Genomic DNA, 14,908 nt, shown 5'->3' with positions numbered 1-14,908 from the left:
ATTTCAATGTCTCTTACGTAACTTGTGGTGTTATCATTCTGAGTTTCTCTATTGAACAATTGTTGTTACACAGGAGACATTGAAATTAACTTAATTCTACTGCAATCTTAAATAACCTATACTGAAAAAAAAATGAGGTGACCTCAATAGTAGATAGCTTTGCTCTTCAACTTCTCCTCACAATTTAATAATATGAAAAACGAAATTGAATCTGTTGCCTGTATTTTTCTATATTATGTATTCTGGACTATGGGGCATTCAAAAGGCTGAGAAATGCATCTGTTACTACCAAGATTCATCTAATCACAAAGATGGGCAAATGTTATAGATCTTAATGCATTGCTTTCCACTTTTTAATTTGAGGAACACTTAAGACGTCTAAGATTATTATCTAAAGCAGGGGTATTTAACTCAAATTTAAATAGGTCCAGTTGGAGAACATTTCTTGAAGCAAAGGTCCATAAGATCATAATGTCTAATTATTTAGTGTGATATATATTTAAGTAGCCGAGTAGTTGTATCAACACCTGCATGTACTAAATACCTGACTGTCAAATCAAATGAATTCAGTACGTTTCAAAAACGTTTGGACAAAATGTATTGTCACATAACATAGAAATTAACGTATATGTATGAATCCAGATATGTATATTATTCTCTTATTAAATAAATAAAATAGGGTTGCATTTCAAAATAAGAGAAAATAAATAAAATGTGAGAATTGTTCACATAAAGGACTTAACTTCAGAAAAATAAAGGGAGCAAAAGTGTTCTGTTTCACATCTTGACTAAAAAATCTCACCCGATTTTACAGATAATAAATCTCAACCCATCTTAACAAATGAAAATGTTTTAGAATCACTTTCTTCCCCTCTTATATCTCAACTTTCCCTGGCTCAGTCATCTGTTTCTCTCCCTTTGTTTTCTCTACCTGTATCGCTGTCTTTCTTTTTCTTTCTACCGTCTTTTCGTGTGTAACTTGCCTCTAGCTGTCTCATCTGTCTGCACTGTAGAGTCGCAATGTTAACTGCCTGTAATGCAAACACTTGATTGGCTGAGTAGTATCACGTGGGATGGCTTAACCTTGCATCCTACCGTTGTTAAGTTGTTTCCTTATCCGCAAACAACTACCGTAAAGACTACAAAAGCTGCACCGGCTACAAATAGAAGTGCGCCGTCAGGTTATATATCAGAACCTTCTGTTTTGGCTATAGGTATTTGTCCGTACGAGAGGGCATCTGGGTCCCGACTCGGACCGTGGTCGGCCTGTTAGTGACCGCTGATCTAAAGGGTTAACACTTACTTTGTTACACGATATAGCCAATAAGCTATCCAGAGGAAACATATCATAAAGACAAATTGGGACATCATTCATTACGGGAGGTATTCATTGAACCCCAGGGGTCAGTTTCAGAAGGGCCTCAACTACCAAGGACAAACTAGTCAGGAGTTACCTTCTTGCTTCTAAACCCAACACTTGGCTTCGCCAACTCAAGAGCAACCTCTGCTGTAACAATTTAGTTAAAAACCCTTTTAGAGCTGTATCCAGTTTCATAAAATGTAACACGAACCAAGTTAAGTACCAAATTGATGTTCTTGTGGTTGTTTCATTGTAGGCCTCACTAAAAGGAGGCTGAGGGACAGAGTGGCCAACATACATGGAATCTGAATTATCCTATGACCAAACACTCTATAGAAGCCCAACATGGGAGCAACACAACTTTAAAAGTGTCAAGTAATCAACTCTTATGCCAGGAGTGGGGACAAAATCAAATGCAAATAATCCCTCTTTGTCTCTGCGTAAACCCTGATGCCGATATGCAGCAGTGTATTTTTAATAATTCAAGCCCATTGAAATAAAGGCTGTTTACTTTTTTCAAACCACTTTGAGTGCCTGGACCTGTATTCTTCATGCCATAATTTCTGGACATAAGTTTTCCTCTATTTTCTTAACCACTTAATGCTGTTGACCAAAACAAGGTTATACCATTCCCACACTTAATTTAAATGTGGTAACCATTTCTTACAGATCCCATTACTTGATACTAAATTAACATGAGATGTACTTTAACTATGTATACTACTTGATTTAATGAACCCTCCCCATGTTCAAATTGAAGAGTAAAGTCTAATGCAAAGAATCAGAGATTGCTGTTGTAATTATATTTGCATAGAGGTGGTAAGATAAAACTTCTTTGTGTAAAGTTGGATTTATGCCAAGATGATATTTTATCTTTTTTTCTGAACAGAGCTCAACCACTGCAGCAATGCCTACCTCTGGTGTTTGTATGAACATCATCAATGCCCGGCATCAGAAAAGTGGCCGTGGGACCATCACAAACCCCATTAGCTTCCTCAACCAAGACTACGAGCAGATGAAACAGTACTGCCTCAGCCGACGAGTAAGGTACATTGATGAGATGTTCCCCCCTGACAGTAACACCATCGGCGAAGGGGTACTGACACCTTCTGACCTGGAACGTGTGGTGTGGCTGAGACCAGGGGTGAGTTGTGTGGTAGCTGAAAAGATGGGATTAAGCTTACAGTTATCCAAGTTTATGGTTAAATGAACATGTCGTTAAAAAGGCAAACTCACGTGACGGCTGGTAAAAGCTGCGATGGGAATTTTGTACCATAGGGCAAAAAACAAGATAACACTAATACTTTGGTGATCATTTATTTTGTCATGGCACGTTACTGACAAAGCAATAACAGGCCAACATACTGTAGTTACAAATTATTGTGACCTGCTTTGGTCTGTCACCTCCTGGTCTCTCTCCTGTTAAGTGTTTTACTATGTCGCTTGTTAATTGTTAGCTTGTGTTAGCTTTCGTGTAGCAGAGAGTCCCATTGCCAATACTTTTTAAGGATAGAGAGCTCAGATGAATGACCGACCTGACAAAAATAATATTGCAATATAATATTAGTATGATATATAATAATTAATAATTTTATTGCAATATTATTTTCTCACAGCTGATATATTAAAAGCTTCAACAATAACATGTAAATAATTCCTCTGTTTCAGAATATAGTTTCCAATCCATCTTTTATTGTCGATGGAGTCTCCAGATTTGACTTTGGTCAAGGCCTGATTGGTAGGAAACTTTGGTTCTACAGCAGTGTCATTAAGAGATGCCCACACAGCCAAGTGGCACAACTGCATCCTCAGGAAATTGTAGAAAACAGCACTATGAGCCCAAACAAGCCCAATGTAGTTCAGTTTCAAACATGTTCACCCATGTTGTCACCGGCAAGGGGTTGTGCTGTTATCGGTATCTGAAAACAGGTGTAGCGGCCATATACAGGTACTGCATGTGACAAGCAATGACTTGTTGCATTATAGCCAAGTAATTGTAATTTAAATCGCACGAAAAATAGTGATGTGTCATCAAGCCAACTCCCTTACAAGCAAGTACACAAACTTGTGTAAAGTGCACACACACACACAATTTTATCGCACAGGTGCAACAGCGGTAATTGTGTCCATTGCACATTTTTTTAGCATGTGTGACACATATGTCGCAGAGCACAGCCCTTCAAAAGATGGGAAGAAAACAAATCCAAAATCCTCAAGCCTCTCCTTCAACAATCTTTTCAAGATTTAATAGTTGCTACTTTTTCTCTATCTCTGTGGAACGGACGCAGAGCGACATAATGTATTTAACTTATTATGTACTTATAAAAATACTTGTAATACTGAAGTAGGGAATTTTTATTTAATGAAAGCTCAATGAATCATGGTACCTCGAGATCAAAAGGTAACAAGTCGAGTCTGAAAGATAATGGTGGTTATGCATTATCTGTTTTCATGGGACAGTAAGAACCTACACTAACCACTGTACCAACGTGTATTCTGCCTTTGGCTGTGTTAGCATACTTGAATGTTTCTTAGATGTAAACCTGATTAAACAAATATTACTATCTTGTCTGCTTAACATACTGTCCTGACAACTCAACGGTTCTATTTTACTTAGGAAACTGCTGGTTCCTTGCATCTATCGGAGCTCTGACATTCCAGGATTCAATATTAAAGCAAGTTGTTCCTCTTGAACAAAGTTTTAATGAGGACTACTGCGGGCTGTTCCACTTCAGGGTAAATATTGCCAACATCATCCAAAATTTTTGATCAATTATATATATATCTCCTTTTGCTATAACCCTCTTCATATTGTCAACTATTCAGTTTTGGAGGTTTGGGAAATGGATGGATGTTATCATTGATGACAAGCTACCAACAGTTGATGGCAGATTAATCTTCGTCCAATCCAAAACTCCAACTGAGTTCTGGCCTGCTTTGCTGGAGAAAGCCTATGCCAAGTATGAAAGACAATGCATTTCTCAGTCACACAGTCCTTATAGTCTCAGAGTGACATTGATCTTACTTTCTTAAAGTTTGTGAAAGTAATTTAACACCTGCTGTCAGGGTGTGTGGTTCATACGCAGACATGAATGCTGGAACTCCTGCTGAGGCTTTGGTGGACTTCACTGGTGGTGTCCACATGTGCATCAACCTCACAGAACCTCCTCCGGACCTGTGGGAGCTGATGATGAGAGCTGGACAAAAGAATTCCCTGATGGGCTGTGGGACTCCTCAGGGGGTAAGCATTTATTTACAACACAAAACCACAGTGTTGACAGCATAACATCAAAGCATCTCAAGGCTTAGATAATCTAAGGTTGTCCTCGAGCAGTATCTAAGATGGACAAATTAATTGACCTGTCTAGCTTCCAGCATTTTATCTTTTCATTTCAGGAAGCTAAATTCATTATACAGTAGTTTGACTTCATTTACAGTTTGATCAATCCCTTATAGATCCCTTCAGATTCCAGTATAATCTACCCCAACGTAAAAGGCCAGCAGTGGCTCCCAAGGCTCAGTAACTCAGAAAATGATTTGTAGGACATAAGAACAGTTCAACTGTATGTAATTACCTTTGGCATTTGACTAACAGCCTATGTCCTCGAAGCTGTAGTTAAAGTATTTGGTTGAGCGAGAGGGTGGGGTCAGGGTTTTGAATGGGTCCGATAATGCATGAAAGCATTTATTCTAGTCAATTCAGCTGTCAATTCAAGAGTTCACATCATTTCCTTGTTGATGTCATCAAATTAGCTTTTTCCCTTTAGATGTTGAGTACATTATTTTCAGGCTTCTGCATTTACCTTGCTGTGTTTGTTAACAGGTTAATTTAGTTCAGGTCTAATGTTATTTGACAAGTGCAAATAAGTTTTTACTACATAGTGTTTGCTCATAAATTTCAGAACTGTACCTTCAGGATATGTTGAGTCTATCAATGCCTTTTCAGTGACATCTCTCTATACTGTATACATCTATCTTGTAGAAGACATCTGCCAACAATGTGCTGCCAAATGGATTGGTCCAAGGCCATGCCTATACTGTCACTGGTGTGAAACAGGTAACTAGTCATATTTACATTGAAGGCATGACAGCATACAGAAGTCTGTGTTTCTATAAATATCCCTGATTTTTGGTCTGCTGCTCATTTCTCGTCAGTTTATGAGCCAAGGGAGACTCGTTAACCTGGTGCGTTTGTGGAACCCCTGGGGCCAAACAGAGTGGAACGGACAGTGGAGCGATAAGTAAGAATGACTACCCAGCAAATGTTTTATGAAGATTTATAAAGATAGAACTTATATTCCCCTCACCAAATAACATGTTGCCTGTGTTTTCACTGTCACCTTTTTTTGTTAGACACATATGAAGGGATTGAGGGTATCTGAAACAAGAGACAAGAAACCTTTCTATTAGTATCTTTAATTAGCTTTAATACCTTGGAGGCAGTTGTATTTTATATGTATTTATATGTATATGTTAATCTATGTCAATAAATTCATATATGTTATGAGGGTAATCGTTGGTTCTATACCATCATTGTGAGGACATTTTGACAGTGTGAGGACATTTTGGCTGGTCGTCACAAATTATATTGACTTTTTGAGGGTTAAGACTTGGTTTTTAGGTTTAGGCTTAGGCATTTAGTTTTGATGGTTAGACTTGGGTTAAGGGGCTAGGGAAAGCATTACGTCAATGAGTGTCCTCACAAATATAGAGAGACACGTGTCAGTGTGTGTATGCATCTTTTAATAAAATTCATAACGGTTTCTTTCGTTCTCTCTTATTTTCAAACTATCACTAAAGTTCGCATTTGTGGCAAACTGTGAGTCTTCAGGATCGTGAAATGTGCCTTTCAGTGAAAGATGATGGAGAGTTTTGGTAAGTGTGTTGTATGTTCTAACAAAAATGGTAATTTGATACATTATATTTTTGGATCAAGCTCAAGTGACAGCCACAGAATTATTTATTTGTTCTCTTGTGGATCAAAGTGTTATTAAATAATAATTCCATCATACTTATAATTCAATGATGATAATTAACTAAGTTCATTTCTGATTTGGACAGGATGACACTGGAAGACTTCTGTGAGTTCTACAATGATCTTGACATCTGCTGCCTGTGTCCAGACTTCCTTGATGGAAGCTCCTCGTGCCATTGGAAGTCGTCATTCTATGAGGGCAGATGGGTTGCAGGAACCACGGCTGGAGGATGCATGCAGAACTTTGGTACTTTCCAAATATCTGTAAATAAGTTTAACTGTTTTTGCATCTTGCAGAGATACAGAGACAGTTTCACTTCTCTGCTCTGTTCTTTCTAAAAGAGACAAACATGACTCCAAATGGAAACTGTGAATAGTAAAACCAGAGACAAATGTGAGATGGAATACTATAACAGCAACAAGACTGAAAATAGAGATGGTTCTAATCATTTGTCAGTTAAAAGATCACGTTCCAAATTTCAAATTTTAAGTTTGTATTTTATGTTTTTCTCTCCTTAAATCTTCCAGAAAAATTCTCAACTAATCCACAGTATCGGATCAAGGTCGGCAAATTATTCAGTGAGTGTTCAGAGAACCAGGGGGAAAAAAACTTTCTGATGTCTCTCATGCAAATGCCCGACAAAAGGAACAGACGCCTGGTCGAAAATCTCCACATTGGACTCAACGTATTTGAGGTAAGTTTAGATTTGTTTCTTGGTTTGCGTCACATTTGGATTAAACTTGAAATAGTTCATGCATTGAACTAAGTTGAAAATAGTCATGTAAAGATAAACATTTCATAGTTCTGTGGGTTCAGCCATTACATGTCATCATGTTAAACGTACCAGTGGGAAATTAAATTCTATGGTGTGCATTATCTTTATTTACTTCATAATGTCAAATGTTTTGTTTTATCCTCAACAAAAACTTCATTGTCCTCTGGTTTCATCCAAGGTGACTGAAGAAGTAAGTTACATTTCTCACACATTGCCTGTCCATACTGGAGATTGAGCTGAGCTGCATAGAAATTAAACATCTACTTATTATTGGCATTACAGTACCAGGCACACAAAGGGAGGTTCCCAGCCTCTTTCTTCGGCAGAAACCAAGTTGTGGCCAAAACTAAAACCTACTTGAACGCACGTGAGGTGACGGAGTTCGTCATGTTGAAGCCTGGTGAATACCTGATTGTGCCGTCCACCTACTATCCCAATGAGACGGCCTCCTTCATCCTGACCATCCTGTCCAAGGCTGAGACCGAAGTGCAGTAAGTCACTTAGATCTCACTCATTAGCTTTCAAGGTGTTGTAGATGTACAGTTTATCTGTTTATGCCACATAGCATATCCTACAAGACATTACAATGGCATGTGCATATAAGTAAGTCCTGGGCCAGTCTGAACACTGTACATGCAAAGACCAAACTGATGTCAACGTTCAATCGAATGTCTGCTCCTTCTATTGTCTAATATTATGCTGCTTTAAAAAAAAATTGAGAATCTCTGAATGTTCTGAGGAGTTTCTCCTGCAAGCTACTTAAAATAAAACAAATTAATAATAAAAGCAATTATTGATCTTCCCAGCACAACCACAAAGACATCTGCTGGTCTATTAGCAGTTCTACAAGAGTAGCATGTGTGTCCTCTCTTGCTGAGGCTACCTAAAACGCTTCTCAAGTGATAAAGTGAATGAAGTCATTGGACTCAAAGGATATTGGTCAAATATGAATTAAGATATCTAAGGCAACATCTGGAGAAAGTCTGGACGCTATTTTACAGACATTCTCAAGGGGTTCATGTCTGAAAATGGCTTTACTGGCATAAGTCACTGAGACGTAATTAACTCAATTGAGAAATAAATTCTCCTCTGTTTTTGTGAATTAACAAGATTGTTCAAAATTCTGCTAGAAGCTCTCTATCTATTTTACTTAAGAGACAATTATCTCCCAGTGTCTTGAACCCTAACCCAAATCAAACAGGACCACTCAACACAGGTGCGACATGTTTGCTCCAACTATTCTAAATTCAAGATTATTCTGCGATTGTGAGGAAGGATCTGGTGACCGAAAAGAAAACTGCAATTTTTCCTTCTGAAATAAGAAAATAATATTGTTCATCTTGAAAAAAGAACATCTTTATTTTTCTCGTGTGAATGTTTGTAGTTATTACTTACTTAATCTCAAGTTTTAAGTAGCGTATGTGATAATTCCCTGCAATGACCAGGAGTACTGACGACTTATGTTCTTCCTCTTCAGTGAGGGTTCTGGAGGCCATGACCATGAACACAACAAAACAGAAGAGGTGCACAAGATTTTTTAATTGACCGTCTGTGTTAATATAATTTTGGTGTTTGTGCTTTGATCCATGTTCTTTACTGATTGTATTGATCATATATGACACATCTATGTATATATATATATATATATATATATATATATACGTATTACCTCAGCCATCTTGAACTTTACACGGCATCTTTTTCAGAAAACACCAGACCAAAATGGAGTGGATGACCAAAATAAGAGACAATTTTTCCGTCAATACTCTGACAAGGTAGTTTATGTGTCTTCAGGCAATAGCAAAACAAAGTGAGAAATTGTATTTGCTTTCTTTCCAAGAACTTGATTTATTTTCCAGTATGAAGAAGTGGATGCTGACATGCTCCAGACGATTCTAAATGACCGAATCTTGAAAGGTTTGAAAACTTTGGTTAAAAATATTCCAATGTAATAATCTTTTGTTGCATTGCTTAGTTGCTGAGTTTAGGCCGAACTGAAACTCTTGCTATCTTTTGTTTTTGTTCAGGAGATTTGAAATCTGGAGGCTTCAGCATCGATGCCTGTCGCAGCATGATTTCTCTGATGGACGTATCCTACGTGATGTTTATGCTACACTAGAATGTAGTGATATAAGCGGTGTCCACTTACAGAGACCTGTCTGCCCTTTTGTTCATTTAACAGTCATGAATATATTTAAAAGTCAGGTGTAGACATGAAACAGCATTCTGACTTAATACCTTAATGTTGGGTTAAAGACGTCTATCACGGGCAAACTGAATGGCGAGGAATTTCTCCGTCTGTGGAAGAAGGTCATCCTGTACAAGGTAAAAGGACCCAACGATTGGTTACATCATAATAATAACATCACTACTCTAATGAACGGTTAGGATACATCTTGCTTTATATTCTGAACATTGTGTGCTCTACCTGATTACCTCATGATTTAACAAAACTGTTGTTTTTTTTACACAGGACATTTTCACCCAAAAAGACGTTTCACTTACAGGAACACTGTCTCTGAATGAGCTCAGGAATGCTGTCATGGCCTCAGGTGGATGATAAACTTGTAATTTGTGTCTCCTGTGGGCAGACGTCACTGCCTTGTGGGAGAAATTCCCCTTGTTTAAAAACAAATGAACTGTGTACAAAGACAGAAAATACCCCAAAAAATGTTAACACAAATTAATGCTAGGAAACCAGGTGCCTAATAAATATGGTATCCACCAGATGTTGACAAAGTACTGTGACATGTGAAAGGGGTTTCACCGTTTTCCACCAAGCAGTACACTTCAACTTGGATTTTCCGTCTAGTGTCACATTGTTATCACAGTGGTTTAATAGGTTGCTCTGTCGTCTCAAAGCAAGAAGGTTCTTGGCTCAGATCCCAGTTTTGCTGTGGTCTTTATGTTCAGATTGGGAATAGGTAGATGGAGACTCTAAATTAACCGTGAGAATAGTTAATTTAGAGTAAATAGTGGTTAGTCACTGTGATACACTGGCGACTTGTCCAGAGCGTACCTGGCCTCTCGCCAGATATCAGCAGGGGTGACTCAAGATCCGCCCGCCAGCATCCCTCAAAACAAATAAGCAGTATCTACAATGGTTAGTTAATTCTTAATGGGTTATTTTTGGGGGCCTTTGTGTATTTAATTGGTAGAGACAATGGAGAAAACAGGAAATTCAGCGGCAGAGAAAAGGGGAATGAGGACAGTAAATAGTGAAGAATTGAAGAGGGATCCTGCTGGTCAGGGCATGTTTTGCCCATATAATTCATTTGTTGTAAAATGTTTTGAGCTACATTTCTTGAGCTTTTCAAATATAGGTTTTTATTTAGTTTCTATTTGTCAAATTACTTTTTTAATTAAAAAAGTTCATTAATTTCTTAACTGCAAGGTCAGCAACACATACAAACAGGCTTTTAATGTATGCAGAGCACATTCTTTCATTAAAGTAATGAATTTAACTCCATTGCTGCAAATATCCAGATACTGAATTATCCTGTTGAACCGAGTGGAGAACTTAGCTTTTTAGCAATATGCTGCCCCCTATATTTGTATTTATGAATTAAAAAATTGGCAAATTTTTAAACATTCTCCCTTTCACTGTGGGTTTGTTCTATTCAAGCCTCCTTGCAACAAAATGCAACAGTATGAGAGTCCTATTACAAATAATCTGCAGATGAATCAGTGAGGAAAATAATGTTCTGAACTCTTGTCTGATGTCTATTGTTCAGGAAAGCGTGTCAGCGATGACATGCTGAATTTGATGGCTCTGCGCTACGGTGCCTCCTCTGGACACATGACACTGGAGAGTTTCATCAGCCTCATCCTTCGCTTCGAATGCATGTCCCGTAAGTGCATTTGGACAGCCGACAAAGCCATTATGCGACCATCAGAAAGGAAATGGCGAAACTCTAAACTCTGATGACCTGCTCACTTATTAAGCTCTTCTTTCTTCCTTTTCTGCCAATATTTCTGCAGCCAAAAGCTATTTTTACCAAACAGGATTTACAATCCTCATTTTCCAACCCCCCAAAGAATCCTCTCCATTTTTTCCAACCAAGTTGACCCCCCCAGTCCCCCTCGTCCTTCCACCTTCCCCTAAGCCACTTTATCAACTACTTGTCAGCAGTCCAATAACTTCCAATAAGTTGTTTCACTTATTACCATTTGGAGAAATTGTAGTGTTTGAGCAAGCCAGAGTTGCTCTGTACCGTTGTCCATTGCATTTTAATGGCTATGATTATATCATGGGAAGCCTAAAGTAATAACACGTTGCTTTTTCTCAATAGAAATCTTCAAGCAGCTGTCTGATGGATCGGCCATGACTCTTCGTGAATCAGAGGTAACACAAGCTCTATAGAATTCTTACTTAGTTTTTGAGAGTTTCTCAAAATGGTTTCATCTTTTCATATCCTGCACATGTGTTGATTTGAAAATGTCTTATTGGTAATCACCTTTGTTTTGTTGAATTTTGAGCATCTAGCAGAAATGCAGAAGCAAATAAATAATCTCTTATGTTTATTTACAGTGGATGTACCTTTCCATGTACACTTAAACTGACAGAGAAGATGAGCTGCAGGACTCATTTGGAACAACTGCAGCAGACAATGTGCAAATAGAATAAAAGAACAAACAAAGTAGTTTCTTTTTCAATTAAGCTGTTCTTTATTTTTTGAACTACAGTGCCTTTCTTTCACTCCATTGCAATTCGAGTGGGAGAACAAATGGGATACACACATAGTAATGCTATCAGATACTCTGAATTTTATTATTTTTACAAATGCTACACTGAAAACTGGCAAATAAAAGGTCTAATCATACACTGCGTGCATCATGGCTACACCCCTAGTCAATGTACTAATGTACAATGTGCATGTATCACTGGTACCCATGAAGCCATATCACTTCTCTAATCTTCCACCTTTGTCTCTATATGATTACTATGTTGTTAACAGTGAATGTTTACATGGACAGCAAAGTTTCAATATTAATCTGATCAAGACAATAGAATAAGGCATGTCATATAAAGATAAATTATTGATTACTTAACCTGAATAAGTTCCTACTCAGAATAAGCAATATTAAAATCAAGAAATGTGGAGAATTCCAAGCTAAATCAGGTCTTAATAACATTATAAGGTCCTGTTGGAGTTTTCAGTGTATTTCCTGACATCGGCATACGGCAGTAACCAACTGCTTGATGACATTTTTGCATGGGTGTAAACAAGATGCTATTTCAAGTTTGGGTTTTAAAAGTGTTGGATTGACATTGGACATAATGGTTTAGTGGACATAGTAATGAGTCCTAACCAGACTGTTCTGTGAAATGTAAACAGGAATAGAATTCTATGAGCAACTCATGTAAACATTATATCAAAATGATTAAGGCACCTGACTCCCCCAACATCTGCTCCCCGAGCGCCGTACATGGTCGCTCACTGCTCTGTGTGTCCTGCACCAGATGGGTTAAAGGCAGAGATTACATTTCCCTACCTGCATGAGTGTGCCTTTGCATGTCTGTGCATGTGTTTGGGACTAATACAGTAAATGCATCTTAATCTTAATCACCTTATGTCTTATTCTGTATGAAGGTCAACAGGCGGAATATTGGTGTCCATGTAAACAGTGTAATTTCATGAATACGATTCAGTAATATGTGTCCGACGCAGGGGGAATTAGCCAATGTTATCATGCTAGCGTGCTTAAATAAGATTGTGAGTATGGTAAATGTTATACCTGCTAATTATCAGCTTCTTAGCAATAATGTTAGCATACAGTAGTTAACACGTACTGTACAATGCTACTGTGACTGTCATGTCTTGTGAAATCTTACAACTAGTCTCTTGGATTGAATATAATTAGAATTGTTTTATATTTGGGGTAATGCTCTTTCAGTTTTCAGAGGTAGTTCTTTCTTCCAATATTATTATTTTTGGGTGCAAGTTTTTTGATTGAATTTAACAAAATAAAGATATTATTCAGTTAAAATGTATGAACAGTTCTTTTTATCGTTTAAATTCCTTGCAGATATCTTGATATGTTGGAAAGAAATAGGATTAAGATAACTTTGGTGACAATGCATTGCCTTGTGATGAGTCATTTGTGTCACCTTATGCAGACGCTATTATTTTTTGTGCAAACAAGTAAGACACTTATCTGGATGGAGCCATATCAACTCTGGTGAAATGGGCATAATATGTCCCCTTTAACATTTCATTCCCAAATCCAAGTATGTTTATCCCGTTAGAGCATCACTTAAAATCAATCATTTTGATTTTGTTTTGCTTGCATAGTTTTACAAAATGAAGAGGTCGAGTGAAGTGGAAATTAAGCAGCTGACAAAGTTCTTCAGGCGTGAAAAATAACATTGACATTAAAGTTAATAAATCACACTCAAGATGTAAGCATTACCGACCAATGTAATAATTATTGATTAGGTCAGAACATTGGTTAGGTTAGCTTTACACATTTGATACACGGATGTCAGCACAGCAGCTAGGAATATTGAATGTTCCCCCATCTGAGGTTGTACCTGGAAGAAGCCAAAAACATACAGGGTGAAATTACTGTTATCATTCTTAGTATTATCATGATTGAAAAACATACCAAACTGTGGTTTCTTTTCAGCCTGTAAAGAATTCTGTGTAGCAAGTGGTGATTGACAAATGATTGAGTGTATATAATCGAAAGGAATGACAATCGTGAAGGTTAAACCTGCTTGTTCATGTCCGTGTTCATTTTCATGTAAACTGCTGAGTGAACAGGTTCAAGTGGGATGAGTTCCAACATTCCCTGTGAGATACCAGTTTATGCAAATCAGGGAGAGCTGCATGTGCATGCCTTGAGTTAAAAAAACATGATGACAGTACAGGAAGTACTTACAGTTTTTTCAATTGCATAAACACTAAAATCAAATGTATTACACAATTATACACCTTACACTCCAGGACCAAAATGGAGCTTGTGCTCAAAGAAGAAGAAGAGTGAGGGTGAGAGGGGGAATCCACGGAGGAGGAGAAGGCTGCGGCTGCGGCATTAGTGATGATGTTGTGTGTGATGTTGCATACTGCACACATAACTTTCATAATGTAAATATCTGTATTCCAGACCTATGCTGAACTACACAAACTTGTCTTTCACTGTATTTCTGAGAGTTTTACAGATGGATACTGAGGAAATCACATGAATTCATTTACATGGCAGGGTTCAACCTGACAAAATCAAAAAGGAGAGGCAGAAATATCATTGGTCACAGGGCTATAATCCATGTCCCAGGACAACCTGGGGGTAACATCAGCTTTTGTGCTGCCACTCCACAGAATGGGGTCCTCCTCTATCATGCCAAAATGGGCCCTTACAACAAACCTCACATTCTCAAATGTTTGTGCCGATTACACAACATCATCACAGCAGTAAACCACAGGCACCAGATATAATCCATTGTCATCTGGGACAATGGGTCTTTCCACTGCTCTGCTCTGGTCCAGAACTGGTTTCAACACCATCCACAGTTGACATTACCATACCTTCCACCATACTCTCCGTCTCTAAACCCGGTCAAAGAGTTTTTCGCTGCATGGCGGTGGAGGGTTTACGATCTCCGGCCCCAGGCTCAGGTACCCCTCATTGAAACCTGAACTGGATACAGAATTTTCTGCTTTTCTGATATTTGTCGAGCTTACAGTGTTATGCACACTCCTGTACTAGCATGACAACTGGGACATGTTTTGTTGATATTCTCCATTATAACATGTTGACTGATTTGGGGATATGCAGAGAAATAAATTCAATTTC

The 14,908-nt window shown here is 38.0% G+C and overlaps 1 protein-coding gene across 1 annotated transcript; it reads left to right on the top strand.

Moving 5' to 3' along the window:
• The first annotated feature begins 2,274 nt into the window (after window positions 1–2,274).
• On the top strand, window positions 2,275–13,042 carry LOC133962116 (calpain-1 catalytic subunit-like). The gene is made up of 21 exons (XM_062397571.1): window positions 2,275–2,504; window positions 3,029–3,098; window positions 3,978–4,096; window positions 4,187–4,320; window positions 4,427–4,601; window positions 5,343–5,417; window positions 5,516–5,601; window positions 6,161–6,235; window positions 6,422–6,582; window positions 6,864–7,030; window positions 7,290–7,301; window positions 7,394–7,602; window positions 8,589–8,634; window positions 8,818–8,886; window positions 8,971–9,028; window positions 9,139–9,200; window positions 9,368–9,436; window positions 9,585–9,663; window positions 10,846–10,962; window positions 11,404–11,456; window positions 11,643–13,042. The coding sequence occupies exons 1-21, from the start codon at window positions 2,289–2,291 to the stop codon at window positions 11,667–11,669; spliced, it is 2,079 nt and encodes a 692-aa protein (XP_062253555.1). The 5' UTR covers window positions 2,275–2,288; the 3' UTR covers window positions 11,670–13,042.
• Window positions 13,043–14,908: the final 1,866 nt, after the last annotated feature.

Source organism: Platichthys flesus, chromosome 10 (genome assembly GCF_949316205.1).
Source record: "Platichthys flesus chromosome 10, fPlaFle2.1, whole genome shotgun sequence".
NCBI lineage: Eukaryota > Metazoa > Chordata > Actinopteri > Pleuronectiformes > Pleuronectidae > Platichthys > Platichthys flesus.
The sequence above is the reverse complement of the archived record's forward strand: the minus strand, read 5'-3'. Positions and strand labels throughout refer to the sequence as shown.

Coding starts and splice junctions, on each gene's coding strand:
- LOC133962116 (XM_062397571.1), top strand. CDS start 2,289: ATGAACATCATCAATGCCCGGCATCAGAAAAGTGGCCGTGGGACCATC. Junction 8,635..8,817: donor AACACAACAAAACAGAAGAG/GTGCACAAGATT, acceptor CATCTTTTTCAG/AAAACACCAGACCAAAATGG. Junction 9,664..10,845: donor GAATGCTGTCATGGCCTCAG/GTGGATGATAAA, acceptor TCTATTGTTCAG/GAAAGCGTGTCAGCGATGAC.